The following is a 24,387-nucleotide window of genomic DNA, read 5'->3' on the forward strand; positions in this document are numbered from 1 at the left end:
CAGTATTAGGCTGGCACATTAGACCTCAGTATTAGGCTGGCACATTAGGCCTCAGTATTAGGCTGGCACATTAGACCTCAGTATTAGGCTGGCACATTAGACCTCAGTATTAGGCTGGCACATTAGACCTCAGTATTAGGCTGGCACATTAGACCTCAGTATTAGGCTGGCACATTAGACCTCAGTATTAGGCTGGCACATTAGGCCTCAGTATTAGGCTGGCACATTAGGCCTCAGTATTAGGATGGCACATTAGACCTCAGTATTAGGCTGGCACATTAGACCTCAGTATTAGGCTGGCACATTAGGCCTCAGTATTAGGATGGCACATTAGGCCTCAGTATTAGGCTGGCACATTAGACCTCAGTATTAGGCTGGCACATTAGGCCTCAGTATTAGGCTGGCACATTAGACCTCAGTATTAGGCTGGCACATTAGACCTCAGTATTAGGCTGGCACATTAGACCTCAGTATTAGGCTGGCACATTAGACCTCAGTATTAGGCTGGCACATTAGACCTCAGTATTAGGCTGGCACATTAGACCTCAGTATTAGGCTGGCACATTAGACCTCAGTATTAGGCTGGCACATTAGACCTCAGTATTAGGCTGGCACATTAGACCTCAGTATTAGGCTGGCACATTAGGCCTCAGTATTAGGCTGGCACATTAGGCCTCAGTATTAGGATGGCACATTAGGCCTCAGTATTAGGCTGGCACATTAGACCTCAGTATTAGGCTGGCACATTAGGCCTCAGTATTAGCCTGGCACATTAGACCTCAGTATTAGGCTGGCACATTAGACCTCAGTATTAGGCTGGCACATTAGACCTCAGTATTAGGCTGGCACATTAGACCTCAGTATTAGGCTGGCACATTAGGCCTCAGTATTAGGCTGGCACATTAGACCTCAGTATTAGGCTGGCACATTAGGCCTCAGTATTAGGCTGGCACATTAGACCTCAGTATTAGGCTGGCACATTAGGCCTCAGTATTAGGCTGGCACATTAGGCCTCAGTATTAGGCTGGCACATTAGACCTCAGTATTAGGCTGGCACATTAGACCTCAGTATTAGGCTGGCACATTAGACCTCAGTATTAGGCTGGCACATTAGACCTCAGTATTAGCCTGGCACATTAGGCCTCAGTATTAGGCTGGCACATTAGGCCTCAGTATTAGGCTGGCACATTAGGCCTCAGTATTAGGCTGGCACATTAGACCTCAGTATTAGGCTGGCACATTAGGCCTCAGTATTAGGCTGGCACATTAGGCCTCAGTATTAGGCTGGCACATTAGGCCTCAGTATTAGGCTGGCACATTAGGCCTCAGTATTAGGCTGGCACATTAGGCCTCAGTATTAGGCTGGCACATTAGGCCTCAGTATTAGGCTGGCACATTAGACCTCAGTATTAGGCTGGCACATTAGGCCTCAGTATTAGGCTGGCACATTAGACCTCAGTATTAGGCTGGCACATTAGGCCTCAGTATTAGGCTGGCACATTAGGCCTCAGTATTAGGCTGGCACATTAGACCTCAGTATTAGGCTGGCACATTAGGCCTCAGTATTAGGCTGGCACATTAGGCCTCAGTATTAGGCTGGCACATTAGGCCTCAGTATTAGGCTGGCACATTAGACCTCAGTATTAGGCTGGCACATTAGACCTCAGTATTAGGCTGGCACATTAGACCTCAGTATTAGGCTGGCACATTAGACCTCAGTATTAGGCTGGCACATTAGACCTCAGTATTAGGCTGGCACATTAGGCCTCAGTATTAGGCTGGCACATTAGACCTCAGTTTTAGGCTGGCACATTAGACCTCAGTATTAGGCTGGCACATCAGGCCTCAGTATTAGGCTGGCACATTAGGCCTCAGTATTAGGCTGGCACATTAGACCTCAGTATTAGGCTGGCACATTAGACCTCAGTATTAGGATGGCACATTAGACCTCAGTATTAGGCTGGCACATTAGACCTCAGTATTAGGCTGGCACATTAGGCCTCAGTATTAGGCTGGCACATTAGGCCTCAGTATTAGGCTGGCACATTAGAGCGTTGCCCTCTGGTCTTGCACTTGACATTTTGTAAATGGAAGGAAAGTTTCGGCTCCCCTCCCCCCTCCCCCCTCCATTCATAAAAGAGCGGCTGCAACAATGAGATCCCTGCACTAAATACCAAGAGAAGAGCGAGTATCGCACAAGAGGGGGCAGATACTGACCCCCAACATCTCCAGAGACCGACCCCCTCCCCCACATCTCCAGCTTCATTACCACATCCAGAGATACTGACCCCCAACATCACAGGACACTTCATCACTAAATGTGCAGATACGGACCCCGGGATCATACGGACCCAAAACTACCCCCCCTGCCCCTCCAGCACAGGCACAACCCCCTCCAGATCCCCCCCCCCCCCGACCACCACAGCATAGGCACGACCCCCTCCTGCTCCCCCCCCCCCCCCACCCCGACCACCACAGCACAGGCACGACCCCCTCCTGCCCCTCCAGCTCAGGCACGACCCCCTCCTGCCACCCCCGACCACCATAGCACAGGACACTTCATCACTACTATGTTCACACTAGAAAAATGATTTTTCTTAAGAAATTTCTTAAGAGTGAAGGATTAGTGCACCTGCGTTTTCGGTGCGTTTTCAGTGCGTTTTTGGTGCGTTTTTACCGCTGGTTGCTCCCTGCGTTATTCTGCCAATTATCTATGGGAAATAACGCAGTTAGCTGCAGAAAAGAAGCGACTGCTCATTCTTTTTCTTAAGAAAATCTACTGAAAGAATTTTCTTAAGAAAAAAACGCAGTGTGCGCAGCTAATTTTTTTTGCCATAGGTTTTGCTGGGGAATGTCTGCAGAAAGGTTACAAGAATTTCTCAAGAAATTTCTGCAGCAAAAACGGACCAAAAACGCAGGTAAAAAACGCAGTGTGTATACGGACCCTGGGATCATACGGACCCAAAACTACCCCCCCCCCCCCTGCCCCTCCAGCACAGGCACGACCCCCTCCTGCCCCTCCAGCACAGGCACGACCCCCTCCTGCCCCTCCAGCACAGGCACGACCCCCTCCTGCCCCTCCAGCACAGGCACGACCCCCTCCTGCCCCTCCAGCACAGGCACGACCCCCTCCTGCCCCTCCAGCACAGGCACGACCCCCTCCTGCCCCTCCAGCACAGGCACGACCCCCTCCTGCCCCTCCAGCACAGGCACGACCCCCTCCTGCCCCTCCAGCACAGGCACGACCCCCTCCTGCCCCTCCAGCACAGGCACGACCCCCTCAAGCCCCTCCAGCACAGGCACGACCCCCTCCTGCCCCTCCAGCACAGGCACGACCCCCTCCTGCCCCTCCAGCACAGGCACGACCCCCTCCTGCCCCTCCAGCACAGGCACGACCCCCTCCTGCCCCTCCAGCACAGGCACGACCCCCTCCTGCCCCTCCAGCACAGGCACGACCCCCTCCTGCCCCTCCAGCACAGGCACGACCCCCTCAAGCCCCTCCAGCACAGGCACGACCCCCTCCTGCCCCTCCAGCACAGGTACGACCCCCTCCTGCCCCTCCAGCACAGGCACGACCCCCTCCTGCCCCTCCAGCACAGGCACGACCCCCTCCTGCCCCTCCAGCACAGGCACGACCCCCTCCTGCCCCGTCCGATAGGAGACGAGACCATCTCTGCATTGGACCCTGGAGGAGTAAATCGTCCGCAGGGTGCACAGTTTGTGCAAGTGACAGAGGAAATGAGGAGGCTCCCAAAATCTGCGCTCAGTCCCCGGGGAGCACTCACCTCCCACAACACAGCAGCAGCACCTGGAGCAGAGCCAAGCCGGGGCGCACACAGCCGGGGCGCACACAGCCGGGGCGCACACAGCCGGGGCGCACACAGCCGGGGCGCACACAGCCGGGGCGCACACAGCCGGGGCGCGGGGACGTCCACTCTTCATCCTCTCATGACCAGCAATGAGCCCCGAGCACCAGGGACTGAGAGAACAGGTCACCTCGCAGGGCAGGAGGAGCCAGGGAGGGAGGAGCGGCCCCGGGACAGCTCCAGACACAGGGAGCATACCCACTGCACACACCAGGGCACTGCACACGGGGAGCATACCCACTGCACACACCAGGGAACTGCACACGGGGAGCATACCCACTGCACACACCAGGGCACTGCACACGGGGAGCATACCCACTGCACACACCAGGGCACTGCACACGGGGAGCATACCCACTGCACACACCAGGGCACTGCACACGGGGAGCATACCCACTGCACACACCAGGGCACTGCACACGGGGAGCATACCCACTGCACGCACCAGAGCACTGCACACGGGGAGCATACCCACTGCACACACCAGGGCACTGCACACGGGGAGCATACCCACTGCAGACACCAGGGCATTGCACACGGGGAGCATACCCACTGCAGACACCAGGACACTGCACACGGGGAGCATACCCACTGCAGAAACCAGGGCACTGCACACAGGGAGCATACCAACTGCAGACACCAGGGAACTGCACACGGGGAGCATACCCACTGCAGACACCAGGGAACTGCACACGGGGAGCATACCCACTGCAGGCACCAGGGCACTGCACACGGGGAGCATACCCACTGCACGCACCAGAGCACTGCACACAGGGAGCATACCCACTGCACGCACCAGAGCACTGCACACGGGGAGCATACCCACTGCACGCACCAGAGCACTGCACACGGGGAGCATACCCACTGCACACACCAGGGAACTGCACACGGGGAGCATACCCACTGCACACACCAGGGCACTGCACACGGGGAGCATACCCACTGCACACACCAGGGCACTGCACACGGGGAGCATACCCACTGCACACACCAGGGCACTGCACACGGGGAGCATACCCACTGCAGACACCAGGGAACTGCACACGGGAGCATACCCACTGCAGACACCAGGGCACTGCACACGGGGGGCATACCCACTGCAGACACCAGGGCACTGCACACGGGGAGCATACCCACTGCACACACCAGGGCACTGCACACGGGGAGCATACCCACTGCACACACCAGGGCACTGCACACGGGGAGCATACCCACTGCAGAAACCAGGGCACTGCACACGGGGAGCATACCCACTGCACGCACCAGAGCACTGCACACGGGGAACATACCCACTGCACACACCAGGGAACTGCACACGGGGAGCATACCCACTGCAGACACCAGGGCACTGCACACGGGGAGCATACCCACTGCACACACCAGGGCACTGCACACGGGGAGCATACCCACTGCACACACCAGAGCACTGCACACGGGGAGCATACCCACTGCAGACACCAGGGCACTGCACACGGGGAGCATACCCACTGCAGACACCAGGGCACTGCACATGGGGAGCATACCCACTGCACGCACCAGAGCACTGCACACGGGGAGCATACCCACTGCAGACACCGGGACACTGCACATGGGGAGCATACCCACTGCAGAAACCAGGGCACTGCACACAGGGAGAATACCCACTGCACACACCGGGACACTGCACACGGGGGGCATACCCACTGCAGACACCAGGGCACTGCACACGGGGAGCATACCCACTGCAGACACTGGGCACACGGGGAGCATACCCACTGCAGAAACCAGGGCACTGCACACGGGGGGTATACCCACTGCAGGCACCAGGGCACTGCACACGGGGAGCATACCCACTGCACACGGGGAGCATACCCACTGCACACACCAGGGCACTGCACACGGGGAGCATACCCACTGCAGACACCAGGGCACTGCACATGGGGAGCATACCCACTGCAGACACCAGGACACTGCACACGGGGAGCATACCCACTGCAGAAACCAGGGCACTGCACACGGGGAGCATACCAACTGCAGACACCAGGGCACTGCACACGGGGGAGCATACCCACTGCACACACCAGGGCACTGCACACGGGGAGCACACCCACTGCACACACCAGGGCACTGCACACGGGGAGCATACCAACTGCAGACACCAGGGCACTGCACACGGGGGAGCATACCCACTGCACACACCAGGGCACTGCACACGGGGAGCACACCCACTGCACACACCAAGGCACTGCACACGGGGAGCATACCCACTGCACGCACCAGAGCACTGCACACGGGGAGCATACCCACTGCACGCACCAGAGCACTGCACACGGGGAGCATACCCACTGCACGCACCAGAGCACTGCACACGGGGAGCATACCCACTGCACACACCAGGGAACTGCACACGGGGAGCATACCCACTGCAGACACCAGGGAACTGCACACGGGGAGCATACCCACTGCAGGCACCAGGGCACTGCACACGGGGAGCATACCCACTGCACGCACCAGAGCACTGCACACAGGGAGCATACCCACTGCACGCACCAGAGCACTGCACACGGGGAGCATACCCACTGCACGCACCAGAGCACTGCACACGGGGAGCATACCCACTGCACACACCAGGGAACTGCACACGGGGAGCATACCCACTGCACACACCAGGGCACTGCACACGGGGAGCATACCCACTGCACACACCAGGGCACTGCACACGGGGAGCATACCCACTGCACACACCAGGGAACTGCACACGGGGAGCATACCCACTGCACACACCAGGGCACTGCACACGGGGAGCATACCCACTGCAGACACCAGGGAACTGCACACGGGGAGCATACCCACTGCAGACACCAGGGCACTGCACACGGGGGGCATACCCACTGCAGACACCAGGGCACTGCACACGGGGAGCATACCCACTGCACACACCAGGGCACTGCACACGGGGAGCATACCCACTGCACACACCAGGGCACTGCACACGGGGAGCATACCCACTGCAGACACCAGGGCACTGCACACGGGGAGCATACCCACTGCACACACCAGGGCACTGCACACGGGGAGCATACCAACTGCACACACCAGAGCACTGCACACGGGGAGCATACCCACTGCAGACACCGGGACACTGCACACGGGGAGCATACCCACTGCAGAAACCAGGGCACTGCACACGGGGAGCATACCCACTGCAGACACCAGGGCACTGCACACGGGGAGCATACCCACTGCAGACACCAGGGCACTGCACATGGGGAGCATACCCACTGCACGCACCAGGGCACTGCACACGGGGAGCATACCCACTGCACACACCAGAGCACTGCACACGGGGAGCATACCCACTGCAGACACCGGGACACTGCACACGGGGAGCATACCCACTGCAGAAACCAGGGCACTGCACACGGGGAGCATACCCACTGCAGACACTGGGCACACGGGGAGCATACCCACTGCAGAAACCAGGGCACTGCACACGGGGGGTATACCCACTGCAGGCACCAGGGCACTGCACACGGGGAGCATACCCACTGCACACACCAGGGCACTGCACACACCGGGGCACTGCACACGGGGAGCATACCCACTGCAGACACCGGGGCACTGCACACGGGGAGCATACCCACTGCACACACCAGGGCACTGCACACGGGGAGCATACCCAATGCACACACCAGGGCACTGCACACGGGGAGCATACACACTGCAGACACCAGGGCACTGCACACGGGGAGCATACCCACTGCAGACACCAGGGCACTGCACACGGGGAGCATACCCACTGCAGACACCAGGGCACTGCACACGAGGAGCATACCCACTGCAGACACCGGGACACTGCACACGGGGAGAATACCCACTGCACACACCGGGACACTGCACAAAGGAAGCATACCCACTGCACACACCGGGACACTGCACACGGGGAGCATACCCACTGCACACACCAGGGCACTGCACACGGGGGGCATACCCACTGCAGACACCAGGGCACTGCACACGGGGAGCATACCCACTGCACACACCAGGGCACTGCACACGGGGAGCATACCCACTGCACACACCGGGACACTGCACACGGGGGGCATACCCACTGCAGACACCAGGGCACTGCACACGGGGAGCATACCCACTGCAGACACTGGGCACACGGGGAGCATACCCACTGCAGAAACCAGGGCACTGCACACGGGGGGTATACCCACTGCAGGCACCAGGGCACTGCACACGGGGAGCATACCCACTGCACACACCAGGGCACTGCACACACCGGGGCACTGCACACGGGGAGCATACCCACTGCAGACACCGGGGCACTGCACACGGGGAGCATACCCACTGCACACACCAGGGCACTGCACACGGGGAGCATACCCAATGCACACACCAGGGCACTGCACACGGGGAGCATACACACTGCAGACACCAGGGCACTGCACACGGGGAGCATACCCACTGCAGACACCAGGGCACTGCACACGGGGAGCATACCCACTGCAGACACCAGGGCACTGCACACGAGGAGCATACCCACTGCAGACACCGGGACACTGCACACGGGGAGCATACCCACTGCACACACCGGGACACTGCACAAAGGAAGCATACCCACTGCACACACCGGGACACTGCACACGGGGAGCATACCCACTTCACACACCAGAGCACTGCACACGGGGAGCATACCCGCTGCAGAAACCAGGGCACTGCACACAGGGAGAATACCCACTGCACACACCGGGACACTGCACAAAGGAAGCATACCCACTGCACACACCGGGACACTGCACACGGGGAGCATACCCACTGCACACACCAGGGCACTGCACACGGGGAGCATACCCACTGCACACACCAGGGCACTGCACACGGGGAGCATACCCACTGCACACACTGGGACACTGCACACGGGGGCATACCCACTGCAGACACCAGGGCACTGCACACGGGGGGCATACCCACTGCAGACACCAGGGCACTGCACACGGGGGGCATACCCACTGCAGACACCAGGGCACTGCACACGGGGGGCATACCCACTGCAGACACCAGGGCACTGCACACGGGGAGCATACCCACTGCACACACCAGGGCACTGCACACGGGGACCATACCCACTGCACACACCAGGGCACTGCACACGGGGAGCATACCCACTGCACACACCAGGGCACTGCACACGGGGAGCATACCCACTGCAGACACCAGGGCACTGCACACGGGGAGCATACCCACTGCAGACACCAGGACACTGCACACGGGGAGCATACCCACTGCAGAAACCAGGGCACTGCACACGGGGAGCATACCCACTGCAGAAACCAGGGCACTGCACACGGGGAGCATACCCACTGCACACACCGGGACACTGCACACGGGGGGCATACCAACTGCAGACACCAGGGCACTGCACACGGGGGAGCATACCCACTGCACACACCAGGGCACTGCACACGGGGAGCATACCCACTGCACACACCAGGGCACTGCACACGGGGAGCATACCCACTGCACGCACCAGAGCACTGCACACGGGGAGCATACCCACTGCACGCACCAGAGCACTGCACACGGGGGGCATACCCACTGCAGACACCAGGGCACTGCACACGGGGGGCATACCCACTGCAGACACCAGGGCACTGCACACGGGGGGCATACCCACTGCAGACACCAGGGCACTGCACACGGGGAGCATACCCACTGCACACACCAGGGCACTGCACACGGGGAGCATACCCACTGCACACACCAGGGCACTGCACACGGGGAGCATACCCACTGCAGACACCAGGGCACTGCACACGGGGAGCATACCCACTGCAGACACCAGGACACTGCACACGGGGAGCATACCCACTGCAGAAACCAGGGCACTGCACACGGGGAGCATACCCACTGCAGAAACCAGGGCACCTCACACAGGGAGCATACCCACTGCACACACCGGGACACTGCACACGGGGGGCATACCAACTGCAGACACCAGGGCACTGCACACGGGGGAGCATACCCACTGCACACACCAGGGCACTGCACACGGGGAGCATACCCACTGCACACACCAGGGCACTGCACACGGGGAGCATACCCACTGCAGACACCGGGACACTGCACACGGGGAGCATACCCACTGCAGAAACCAGGGCACTGCACACGGGGAGCATACCCACTGCACGCACCAGAGCACTGCACACGGGGAACATACCCACTGCACACACCAGGGCACTGCACACGGGGAGCATACCCACTGCAGACACCAGGGCACTGCACACGGGGAGCATACCCACTGCACGCACCAGAGCACTGCACACGGGGAGCATACCCACTGCACACACCAGAGCACTGCACACGGGGAGCATACCCACTGCACACACCAGGGCACTGCACACGGGGAGCATACCCACTGCACACACCAGGGCACTGCACACGGGGAGCATACCGACTGCAGAAACCAGGGCACTGCACACGGGGAGCATACCCACTGCAGACACCAGGGAACTGCACACGGGGAGCATACCCACTGCAGACACCAGGGCACTGCACACGGGAGGCATACCCACTGCAGACACCAGGGCACTGCACACGGGGAGCATACCGACTGCACACACTGGGACACTGCACACGGGGGGCATACCCACTGCAGACATCAGGGCACTGCACACGGGGGGCATACCCACTGCAGACACCAGGGCACTGCACACGGGGGGCATACCCACTGCAGACACCAGGGCACTGCACACGGGGGGCATACCCACTGCAGACACCAGGGCACTGCACACGGGGAGCATACCCACTGCACACACCAGGGCACTGCACACGGGGAGCATACCCACTGCACACACCAGGGCACTGCACACGGGGAGCATACCCACTGCACACACCGGGACACTGCACACGGGGAGCATACCCACTGCACACACCAGGGCACTGCACACACCGGGGCACTGCACACGGGGAGCATACCCACTGCAGAAACCAGGGCACTGCACACAGGGAGAATACCCACTGCACACACCGGGACACTGCACAAAGGAAGCATACCCACTGCACACACCAGGGCACTGCACACGGGGAGCATACCCACTGCATACACCAGGGCACTGCACACGGGGAGCATACCCACTGCACACACCAGGGCACTGCACACGGGGAGCATACCCACTGCACACACTGGGATACTGCACACGGGGGGCATACCCACTGCACACACCAGGGCACTGCACACGGGGGGCATACCCACTGCAGACACCAGGGCACTGCACACGGGGAGCATACCCACTGCACACACCAGGGCACTGCACACGGGGAGCATACCCACTGCACACACCAGGGCACTGCACACGGGGAGCATACCCACTGCAGACACCAGGGCACTGCACACGGGGAGCATACCCACTGCAGACACCGGGACACTGCACACGGGGAGCATACCCACTGCAGAAACCAGGGCACTGCACACGGGGAGCATACCCACTGCAGAAACCAGGGCACTGCACACAGGGAGCATACCCACTGCACACACCGGGACACTGCACAAGGGGGGCATACCCACTGCAGACACCAGGGCACTGCACACGGGGAGCATACCCACTGCAGACACCGGGACACTGCACACGGGGAGCATACCCACTGCAGAAACCAGGGCACTGCACACAGGGAGCATACCCACTGCACACACCGGGACACTGCACACGGGGAGCATACCCACTGCAGAAACCAGGGCACTGCACACAGGGAGCATACCAACTGCACACACCGGGACACTGCACACGGGGGGGGGCATACCCACTGCAGACACCAGGGCACTGGACACGGGGGGCATACCCACTGCAGACACCAGGGCACTGCACACGGGGAGCATACCCACTGCAGACACCAGGGCACTGCACACGGGGAGCATACCCACTGCAGACAACAGGGCACTGCACACGGGGAGCATATCCACTGCACACACCAGGGCACTGCACACAGGGAGCATACCACTGCACACACCGGGACACTGCACACGGGGAGCATACCCAATGCACACACCAGAGCACTGCTCACGGAGAGCATACCCACTGCACACACCAGAGCACTGCACACGGGAGCATACCCACTGCACACCCCAGAGCACTGCACACGGGGGAGCATACCCACTGCACACACCAGAGCACTGCACACGGGGAGCATACCCACTGCACACACCAGAGCACTGCACACGGGGAGCATACCCACTGCACACACCAGAGCACTGCACACGGGGAGCATGCCCACTGCACGCACCAGAGCACTGCACACGGGGAGCATACCCACTGCACACACCGGGACACTGCACACGGGGAGAATACCAATTGCACACACCGGGACACTGCACAAGGGGAGAATACCCACTGCACACACCGGGACACTGCACATGGGGAGAATACCCCACTGCACACGGGGAGCATACCCCACTGCACACACCAGGGCACTGCACGCGGGAAGCATACCCACTGCACACACTGGGGCACTGCACAAGGGGAGCATACCCACTGCACACACTAGGGCACTGCACACGGGGAGCATACCCACTGCACACACTGGGTCACTGCACACGGGAAACATATCCATTGCACGCACCGGGGCACTGCACACGGGGAGCACACCCACTGCACACACCCAACCCTCTGTACTTGGGGAACATACCCACTGCGCACACTGCACACGAGGAGCATACCCACTGCACACGAGGAGCATACTCACTACACACACCGGGGCACTGCACATGTGGAGCATACTAACTGCACACTGGGAGCATACCCATGGCACACAAAGTGGCACACTGCACACGGGGAGCATACCCACTGCACGCACCGGAGGCCTGCACATGGGGACCATACCCACTGCACACTGCGATCATACCCACTGTACGCACCAGGACACTTATATTCACTGGACCATGTGAACCCCCCACTGATAAATAGCGGGCAGTGAAAGCCCCTGATCAGGGAAGCTGCAAACTACAGGACAAAAGCCTCCTGTTCCACAAGAAGCGCCCCCCCCCCACACACACAGAGCACAAAGATCTGCAAGAATCCTTCTCCTGCGACCGCAGTATCATGCGGACCCTCACCTGCACTTCCTGTGGGGTCATCACAAAGACAACAAAACAATACATCATTAAAAATAAAGACGACCGGGAAGGAGGGCAGAGGACGGCCGAGAAAGAGGGCAGAGGACGGCCGGGAAAGAGGGCAGAGGACGGCCGGGAAAGAGGGCAGAGGACGGCCGGGAAAGAGGGCAGAGGACGGCCGAGAAAGAGGGTAGAGGATGGCCGGGAAAGAGGGCAGAGGACGGCCGGGAAAGAGGGCAGAGGACGGCCGGGAAAGAGGGCAGAGGACGACCGGGAAAGAGGGCAGAGGACGACCGGGAAAGAGGGCAGAGGACGACCGGGAAAGAGGGCAGAGGACGACCGGGAAAGAGGGCAGAGGACGACCGGGAAAGAGGGCAGAGGACGACCGGGAAAGAGGGCAGAGGACAACCGGGAAAGAGGGCAGTGGCCACTGCACCGGACCTCACCAGACCCATTGCTCCCCACTATACAGGCACGCTTGCTATACTTGTGCATACTCTTAGGCTGTGTGTGCTCGCAACCTCCGCAGGCATTTTTTTGCCGCGTTTTACTGTGTTTTTTTACAGCGTTATGGTCACCACAAAAAAAGCTGCAACTTGTGGACAGAAAACTGAACTCTCATAGACTTTGCTGGGGAAGGAGATGCATGCAGTGTGGGACCAAAACTGCAGCCAAAAAACCTAGCGTGTGCACGAGGCCTTACACCCTGCATCCGCTGCCCAAATGATATTGCCGTGATAAAGGCTCAGAGGGGAAACGTCGGCTTTGGCCGGTTACCGGTGTTTTTACAGAAATAAAATTAACAGTCAAATCACCCGATATCTCCTGTCAGTTACTCACATTCTGTGACGGATGAAGCCTTCTTTCCTCTAGACAAAGTGGATGCCCCCTAGATCTCGCCGTCGACCCTTAGTCCTTGCCGTCGGCCCCCTATCCCTCGCCTCCCTAGTCGTCGCCGTTGGCCCCCTAGACCTCGCCTCCCTAGTCCGCACCGTTGGCCCCCTATCCCTCGCCTCCCTAGTCCGCGCCGTCGGCCCCCTAGACCTCGCCGTCGGCCCCTTTCCCTCGCCGATGGCCCCCTATCCCTCGCCTCCCTAGTCCGCACCGTCGGCCCCCTATCTCTCGCCTCCCCAGTCCGCACCGTCGGCCCCCTATCCCTCGCCTCCCCAGTCCGCACCGTCGGCCCCCTATCCCTTGCCTCCCCAGTCCGCGCCGTCGGCCCCCTATCCCTCGCCTCCCTAGTCCGCACCGTCGGCCCCCTATCCCTCGCCTCCCCAGTCCGCACCGTCGGCCCCCTATCCCTCGCCTCCCCAGTCCGCGCCGTCGGCCCCCTAGACTCGCCGTCGCCCCCTAGACCTCCCCGTCGGCCCCCTAGATCTCGCCGTCGCGCCCTAGACCTCGCCGTCGGCCCCTTTCTCTCGCCGTTGGCCCCCTATCCCTCGCCTCCCTAGTCTGCACCGTCGGCCCCCTAGCCCTCACCGTCGCCCCCTAGATCTCGCCGTCGCCCCCTAGACCTCCCTGTCGGCCCCCTATCCCTCGCCTCCCCAGTCCGCGCCGTCGGCCCCCTAGATCTCGCCGTCGCCCTCTAGACCACCCCGTCGGCCCCTTTCCCTCGCCGTTGGCCCCCTATCCCTCGCCTCCCTAGTCCGCACTGTCGCCCCCTAGACCTCGCCGTCGGCCCCTTTCCCTCGCCTCCCTAGTCTGCACCGTCGGCCCCCTAGCTCTCACCGTCGCCCCCTAGATCTCGCCGTCGCCCCCTAGACCTCCCCGTCGGCCCACTATCCCTCGCCTCCCCAGTCCGCGCCGTCGGCCCCCTAGATCTCGCCGTCGCCCCCTAGACCTCCCCGTCGGCCCCCTATCCCTTGCCGTCGGCCCCCTAGTCCTCGTCATTAGAGAGGACTCTATACTGACCTAGTCCGCACCGTCGGCCCCCTATCCCTCGCCTCCCTAGTCCGCGCCGTCGCCCCCTAGACCTCGCCGTCGGCCCCTTTCCCTCGCCGTTGGCCCCCTATCCCTCGCCTCCCTAGTCTGCACCGTCGGCTCCCTAGCCCTCACCGTCGCCCCCTAGATCTCGCCGTCGCCCCCTAGACCTCCCCGTCGGCCCCCTATCCCTCGCCTCCCCAGTCCGCGCCGTCGGCCCCCTAGATCTCGCCGTCGCCCCCTAGACCTCCCCGTCGGCCCCCTAGATCTCGCCGTCGGCCCCCTAGTCCTCGTCATTAGAGAGGACTCTATACTGACCCCTCTTGATACAGATGTGGGAGTTGGCGTTTCGGGACGATGGCGACTCTACGGCGGAGACACAACTGTACAGGGAAACAAAGTATCGGTGTCCGTGACAACAAGTGTGAGGTCACCGGGCCAAGCACTGAGGAAACAGACACTTCCCTCTTCTGCAGTGCACGGGGCAGGTTCTGCCGATGTGTCCAGTGCGGATCCACGAGATTCCATGAGATTCCACGCCTTCCAGTAACGTCCGGCGCTGGGGGAAGACGAGTGTCAGACACGGAGGGTTAATCATCCGCAGCTCAGGTGCGGCATTTCCAGGGCACAGATCATCCCCACATCTGCTTCCTGAGTCCACAGTGCGGGCTGTATGGGGGGACGGGATACCAGCGGGGGGAGCACCGAGGGGAACAGGTGAATCCCAACCCCCACAGTCACACTGGAAACCCCCCGGAGGGCGAGGGCCGCACATAAGTAGGGGGCAGCAGGGAGAAAGGACGGCAGGTCTGCTGTCAGGATATAATGCTGCTCACAGCTGAGAGTGTGGTACAGTGTGTCAGTGCAGACAATAAAGGCAGCAGCACTACATTGCGCTCATTGCCTGGGAGTTTGCTACAATGTATCAGTCTAGCGTACAGAGGATTGGATATAGTGCATCTCCCATGATCCCATCAGGCTGACTCCTCCCCCTCCTGGGTGTCAGGGTGAGGGTCCGGGACCCCCCTGTCTGCATCCAGAGGGTGGAAAACTCTACGCATGACTGATCAATCAGCGTCTGACGAGAAAGCCCCTCATGAATGTGAAGTATGTGAGGAGAACCGGATGAAGCGGGAGGCTCCGGACCGGCCGCCGGGCCCCTGACCGGCCGCCGGGCCCCTGACTACCGAGCGGCACAGTGTGTGGAGGGGGTCGGGGGGGCTTCAGCAGACCACAGGGGTGACCAGGGAGCACCGAGCTCCTGCTCCACCTCTACAAACCGTATGTAATCTCCACACACTGCTCCCAGGCTGCATTATCCTCCTCGCACATCCAGAGCTGCGCTCACACTTCTGCTGCTTTCCTATTAACTATCAGGTTAAAATTCATCATCTTAAAATCTCTATCTGCTGATTACACGGGGTTTACACTCTGTGGATACAAACAAGAAGGTTTCCATTCACTGACAGCAAGCAGACAAGCAAGTCAATGAGGGAAAAGAGGAAAAAAGGATCTTCTGTAATGAAGACACGCGATCCCCAGTGAGGAGATCCTCCTGAACAAGTGCGACTATTACCAGCCGCCCCCGGGCCTGGAACGTAACTGGCCCTTTAATTGAGACTCTACAGCCCATTACAGGGAGAAATCGCCATTTACTGGACGAAACACCAAAAACAGCCGAAGCGGTGAACACGGGCGGAGGCGGACCACACGGGCCAAAGCGGACCACAAGAACCGAGGCGGACCACAAGGGCCGAGGCGGACCACACGGGCCGAGGCGGACCACAAGAACCAAGGCGGACCACACGGGCCGAGGCGGACCACACGGGCCGAGGCGGACCACACGGGCCGAGGCTGACCACACGGGCCGAGGCGGACCACACGGGCCGAGGCGGACCACACGGGCCGAGGCGGACCACACGGGCCGAGGCGGACCACACGGGCCGAGGCGGACCACACGGGCCGAGGCGGACCACACGGGCCGAGGAGGACCACACGGGCCGAGGAGGACCACACGGGCCGAGGAGGACCACACGGGCCGAGGCGGACCACACGGGCCGAGGCGGACCACACGGGCCGAGGCGGACCACACGGGCCGAGGCGGACCACACGGGCCGAGGCGGACCACACTGGCCGAGGAGGACCACACGGGCCGAGGAGGACCACACGGGCCGAGGCGGACCACACGGGCCGAGGCGGACCACACGGGCCGAGGCGGACCACACGGGCCGAGGCGGACCACACGGGCCGAGGCGGACCACACGGGCCGAGGCGGACCACACGGGCCGAGGCGGACCACACGGGCCGAGGAGGACCACACTGGCCGAGGAGGACCACACGGGCCGAGGCGGACCACACGGGCCGAGGCGGACCACACGGGCCGAGGAGGACCACACGGGCCGAGGCGGACCACACGGGCCGAGGCGGACCACACGGGCCGAGGCGGACCACACGGGCCGAGGCGGACCACACGGGCCGAGGAGGACCACACGGGCCGAGGAGGACAACACGGGCCAAGGCAAAGAACATGGGCAACATAGGTTCATCAGAAGACATTCATAAACATAAAGGAGTGTCTACATGTGGGTGCAGGGGAAGGGGTCCCACAGACTATTATCAGGCATAAGACCGCACCTTGCAGACCCCACTATTTAGGCCCCACCAGAACCTGTGTGTAAGGTGCAATGAAGGTCTCCATCTTACCTTTTCCTGGAGGGAAGAAACACTCCATCTCCACACTGCTGCGTGAGTGGGAGATGCAGAGCGCGCTGCCGGGGACCAGGCCTTCCTGCGGGGGGCTCCTGTCTGTGGTCCGCACCAGGCACCATCCAGGCCGCTCGCTCGGCTTCTCCAGCAGCTCCACCGTCTGCCCAACCTGGACGCTCAACTCATTGCTGTGAATGGCGATAAAATCCTGCAGCACCGACGTCAGTTCACAGCCCCCCGACAACTGCAAGAGAGAAAGCGGGGTGAGCCGGGGACAGGGGGCACATACTGTACACTGTATCCAATCACCGGACGGGGCATATACTGTACACTGTATCTAATCAGGACGGGGCATATACTGTACACTGTATCCAATCACCGGACGGGGCATATACTGTACACTGTATCTAATCAGGACGGGGCATATACTGTACACTGTATCCAATCACAGGACGGGGCATATACTGTACACTGTATCCAATCACAGGACGGGGCATATACTGTACACTGTATCTAATCAGGACGGGGCATATACTGTACACTGTATCCAATCACAGGATGGGGCATATACTGTACACTGTATCCAATCACAGGACGGGGCATATACTGTACACTGTATCCAATCACCGGACGGGGCATATACTGTACACTGTATCTAATCAGGACGGGGCATATACTGTACACTGTATCCAATCACCGGACGGGGCATATACTGTACACTGTATCTAATCAGGACGGGGCATATACTGTACACTGTATCCAATCACAGGACGGGGCATATACTGTACACTGTATCCAATCACAGGACGGGGCATATACTGTACACTGTATCTAATCACAGGATGGGGCATATACTGTACACGGAGTATCTAATCACCGGACGGGGCATATACTGTACACTGTATCCAATCACAGGACGGGGCATATACTGTACACTGTATCTAATCACAGGACGGGGCACATACTGTACACTGTATCCAATCACAGGACGGGGCATATACTGTACACTGTATCTAATCACCGGACGGGGCATATACTGTACACTGTATCTAATCACAGGACGGGGCACATACTGTACACTGTATCCAATCACCGGACGGGGAATATACTGTACACTGTATCTAATCACCGGACGGGGCATATACTGTACACGGAGTATCTAATCACCTGACGGTGCATATACTGTACACGGAGTATCTAATCACCGGACGGGGCATATACTGTACACTGTATCTAATCACAGGACGGGGCATATACTGTACACTGTATCCAATCACCGAACGGGGCATATACTGTACACTGTATCTAATCACAGGACGGGGCATATACTGTACACTGTATCCAATCACCGGACGGGGCATATACTGTACACTGTATCTAATCACAGGACGGGGCATATACTGTACACTGTATCCAATCACCGAACGGGGCATATACTGTACACTGTATCCAATCACAGGACGGGGCATATACTGTACACTGTATCTAATCACCGGACGGGGCATATACTGTACACTGTATCCAATCACAGGACGGGGCATATACTGTACACTGTATCTAATCACAGGACGGGGCATATACTGTACACTGTATCCAATCACAGGACGGGGCATATACTGTACACTGTATCTAATCACAGGACGGGGCACATACTGTACACTGTATCTAATCACAGGACGGGGCATATACTGTACACTGTATCCAATCACAGGACGGGGCATATACTGTACACTGTATCCAATCACAGGACGGGGCACATACTGTACACTGTATCTAATCACAGGACGGGGCATATACTGTACACTGTATCCAATCACAGGACGGGGCATATACTGTACACTGTATCTAATCACAGGACGGGGCACATACTGTACACTGTATCTAATCACAGGACGGGGCATATACTGTACACTGTATCCAATCACAGGACGGGGCATATACTGTACACTGTATCCAATCACAGGACGGGGCACATACTGTACACTGTATCTAATCACAGGATGGGGCATATACTGTACACTGTATCTAATCACCGGACGGGGCATATACTGTACACTGTATCTAATCACAGGATGGGGCATATACTGTACACTGTATCTAATCACAGGACGGGGCATATACTGTACACGGAGTATCTAATCACCGGACGGGGCATATACTGTACACTGTATCTAATCACAGGACGGGGCATATACTGTACACGGAGTATCTAATCACCGGACGGGGCATATACTGTACACGGAGTATCTAATCACAGGACGGGGCACATACTGTACACTGTATCTAATCACAGGATGGGGCATATACTGTACACGGAGTATCTAATCACAGGACGGGGCATATACTGTACACGGAGTATCTAATCACAGGACGGGGCACATACTGTACACTGTATCTAATCACAGGACGGGGCATATACTGTACACTGTATCTAATCACCGGACGGGGCATATACTGTACACGGAGTATCTAATCACCGGACGGGGCATATACTGTACACTGTATCTAATCACAGGACGGGGCATATACTGTACACTGTATCTAATCACAGGACGGGGCACATACTGTACACGGAGTATCTAATCACAGGACGGGGCATATACTGTACACGGAGTATCTAATCACCGAACGGGGCATATACTGTACACTGTATCTAATCACCGGACGGGGCACATACTGTACACTGTATCTAATCACAGGACGGGGCATATACTGTACACTGTATCCAATCACCGAACGGGGCATATACTGTACACTGTATCTAATCACCGGACGGGGCATATACTGTACACTGTATCCAATCACCGGACGGGGCATATACTGTACACTGTATCCAATCACAGGACGGGGCATATACTGTACACTGTATCTAATCACAGGACGGGGCATATACTGTACACTGTATCCAATCACCGAACGGGGCATATACTGTACACTGTATCCAATCACCGGACGGGGCATATACTGTACACTGTATCTAATCACAGGACGGGGCATATACTGTACACTGTATCCAATCACCGGACGGGGCATATACTGTACACTGTATCCAATCACAGGACGGGGCATATACTGTACACTATCTAATCACCGGACGGGGCATATACTGTACACGGAGTATCTAATCACCGGACGGGGCATATACTGTACACTGTATCTAATCACCGGACGGGGCATATACTGTACACTGTATCTAATCACCGGACGGGGCATATACTGTACACTGTATCTAATCACAGGACGGGGCATATACTGTACACTGTATCTAATCACCGGACGGGGCACATACTGTACACTGTATCTAATCACAGGACGGGGCATATACTGTACACTGTATCCAATCACAGGACGGGGCATATACTGTACACTGTATCTAATCACAGGACGGGGCATATACTGTACACTGTATCTAATCACAGGACGGGGCATATACTGTACACTGTATCTAATCACAGGACGGGGCATATACTGTACACTGTATCTAATCACAGGACGGGGCATATACTGTACACTGTATCTAATCACAGGACGGGGCATATACTGTACACTGTATCTAATCACAGGACGGGGCATATACTGTACACTGTATCCAATCACCGGACGGGGCATATACTGTACACTGTATCTAATCACAGGACGGGGCATATACTGTACACTGTATCTAATCACAGGACGGGGCATATACTGTACACTGTATCTAATCACAGGACGGGGCATATACTGTACACTGTATCTAATCACAGGACGGGGCATATACTGTACACTGTATCTAATCACCGGACGGGGCATATACTGTAAACTGTATCTAAGGCTACTTTCACACTTGCGTTCAGCGCATTCCGTCACTATGGAGAATAGCGCAGTCCGTTAAAGCACTGCGCTATTCTCCATAGAGTTGTATGGACGACGCACTGGAACGCAAGTGTCTGTGTTGCATGCGCTGGACGCGTCGTCGTTATTTTGACGCTGCGTTGGGCGGATGGAACGCTGTATGTAGCTTTTTTCTGCACTTGGCGGAGTGTCAAAAAACCGCAACCTGCAGGAATCCGTTAGGCGTCCGTTGTTTTTATAATGGACGCCTATGGTGGCGGATTCCGTTAACGCATCCGTCTTTACACAACTGCGCATGCCCAGATGTGTAAAGTCAAGGAAAAAAACCTACAACGGATTGCGTTATTTTGTACGATCTGTAGAATCCGTCACACAACGCAATGCTACAGATCCCGTCCAACGCAAGTGTGAAACTAGCCTAAATCACAGGGAGGTGTGTACCGCAGGACGGGCGCAGAGCTGGTGCCATGCAGCGCAGCACAGCGGCTCCGGGCTCAGCACACACCGTCACGGCTAAAAAGTGTCAGCATCTTCAAATTATTCCAGAAAATGCCGTTTTCCTCACAATTCCTGCAACCGCACGCTCTATTATACACAGGATTCCTGCAGCCGCACGCTACATTATACACAGGATTCCTGCAGCCGCACGCTCTATTATACACAGGATTCCTGCAGCCGCACGTTACATTATACACAGGATTCCTGCAGCCACACGCTCTATTATACACAGGATTCCTGCAGCCGCACGCTCTATTATACACAGGATTCCTGCAGCCGCACGCTCTATTATACACAGGATTCCTGCAGCCGCACGCTCTATTATACACAGGATTCCTGCAGCCGCACGCTCTATTATACACAGGATTGCTGTAGCCGCACGTTCTATTATACACAGGATTCCTGCAGCCGCACGTTACATTATACACAGAATTCCTGCAGCCACACGCTCTATTATACACAGGATTCCTGCAGCCACACGCTCTATTATACACAGGATTCCTGCAGCCGCACGCTCTATTATACACAGGATTCCTGCAGCCGCACGTTCTATTATACACAGGATTCCTGCAGCCGCACGTTACATTATACACAGGATTCCTGCAGCCGCACGCTCTATTATACACAGGATTGCTGTAGCCGCACGCTCTATTATACACAGGATTCCTGCAGCCACACGCTCTATTATACACAGGATTCCTGCAGCCGCACGCTCTATTATACACAGGATTCCTGCAGCCGCACGCTCTATTATACACAGGATTCCTGCAGCCGCACGCTCTATTATACACAGGATTCCTGCAGCTGCACGCTCTATTATACACAGGATTCCTGCAGCCGCACGCTCTATTATACACAGGATTCCTGCAGCCGCACGCTCTATTATACACAGGTTTCCTGCAGCCGCACGCTCTATTATACACAGGATTCCTGCAGCCGCACGCTCTATTATACACAGGATTCCTGCAGCCGCACGCTCTATTATACACAGGATTCCTGCAGCCACACGCTACATTATACACAGGATTCCTGCAGCCGCACGCTACATTATACACAGGATTCCTGCAGCCACACGTTCTATTATACACAGGATTCCTGCAGCCGCACGCTCTATTACACACAGGATTCCTGCAGCCGCACGCTACATTATACACAGGATTCCTGCAGCCGCACGCTCTATTATACACAGGATTACTGCAGCCGCACGCTCTATTATACACAGGATTCCTGCAGCCGCACGCTCTATTATACACAGGATTCCTGCAGCCACACGCTACATTACACACAGGATTCCTGCAGCCGCACGCTCTATTATACACAGGATTCCTGCAGCCGCACGCTACATTATACACAGGATTCCTGCAGCCGCACGCTACATTATACACAGGATTCCTGCAGCCGCACGCTCTATTATACACAGGATTCCTGCAGCCGCACGCTCTATTATACACAGGATTCCTGCAGCCGCACGTTACATTATACACAGGATTCCTGCAGCCACACGCTCTATTATACACAGGATTCCTGCAGCCGCACGCTACATTATACACAGGATTCCTGCAGCCACACGCTCTATTATACACAGGATTCCTGCAGCCGCACGTTACATTATACACAGGATTCCTGCAGCCGCATGCTACATTATACACAGGATTACTGCAGCCACACGTTACATTATACACAGGATTCCTGCAGCCGCACGCTCTATTATACACAGGATTCCTGCAGCCGCACGCTCTATTATACACAGGATTCCTGCAGCCGCACGTTCTATTATACACAGGATTCCTGCAGCCACACACTCTATTATACACAGGATTCCTGCAGCCGCACGCTACATTATACACAGGATTCCTGCAGCCACACGTTACATTATACACAGGATTCCTGCAGCCACACGTTACATTATACACAGGATTCCTGCAGCCACACGCTCTATTATACACAGGATTCCTGCAGCCGCACGCTACATTATACACAGGATTCCTGCAGCCACACGCTCTATTATACACATGATTCCTGCAGCCGCACGCTCTATTATACACAGGATTCCTGCAGCCGCACGCTCTATTATACACAGGATTCCTGCAGCCACACGCTCTATTATACACAGGATTCCTGCAGCCGCACGCTACATTATACACAGGATTCCTGCAGCCGCACGCTCTATTATCCACAGGATTCCTGCAGCCGCACGCTCTATTATCCACAGGATTCCTGCAGCCGCACGCTACATTATACACAGGATTCCTGCAGCCGCACGCTCTATTATACACAGGATTCCTGCAGCCGCACGCTCTATTATACACAGGATTCCTGCAGCCACACGCTCTATTATACACAGGATTCCTGCAGCCACACGCTCTATTATACACAGGATTCCAGTAGCCGCACGCTCTATTATACACAGGATTCCTGCAGCCACACGCTCTATTATACACAGGATTCCTGCAGCCGCACGCTCTATTATAC

The 24,387-nt window shown here is 57.6% G+C and overlaps 2 protein-coding genes across 7 annotated transcripts in view; one reads left to right on the forward strand and one right to left on the reverse strand.

The window, feature by feature from the left end:
• KALRN (kalirin RhoGEF kinase) overlaps nucleotides 1-24,387 on the reverse strand; it is a 346,094-nt gene that overhangs the window by 199,017 nt on the left and 122,690 nt on the right. For 5 of the 6 annotated variants that reach the window (XM_075316995.1, XM_075316994.1, XM_075316993.1 and 2 more), the window contains one exon: nucleotides 17,584-17,830. In XM_075316995.1, the coding sequence (XP_075173110.1) occupies nucleotides 17,584-17,830 (247 nt within the window). Of the gene's footprint in view, nucleotides 1-3,785; nucleotides 3,963-17,583; nucleotides 17,831-24,387 lie in introns of those variants that run through there. The other variant, XM_075316997.1, reaches the window with a different exon arrangement.
• Nucleotides 1-24,387, forward strand: part of CCDC14 (coiled-coil domain containing 14) — a 323,631-nt gene that overhangs the window by 46,436 nt on the left and 252,808 nt on the right. The gene's annotated exons all lie outside the window — the stretch shown is intronic.

This window comes from Anomaloglossus baeobatrachus, chromosome 7, assembly GCF_048569485.1.
Source record: "Anomaloglossus baeobatrachus isolate aAnoBae1 chromosome 7, aAnoBae1.hap1, whole genome shotgun sequence".
In the NCBI taxonomy this organism is placed as follows: domain Eukaryota; kingdom Metazoa; phylum Chordata; class Amphibia; order Anura; family Aromobatidae; genus Anomaloglossus; species Anomaloglossus baeobatrachus.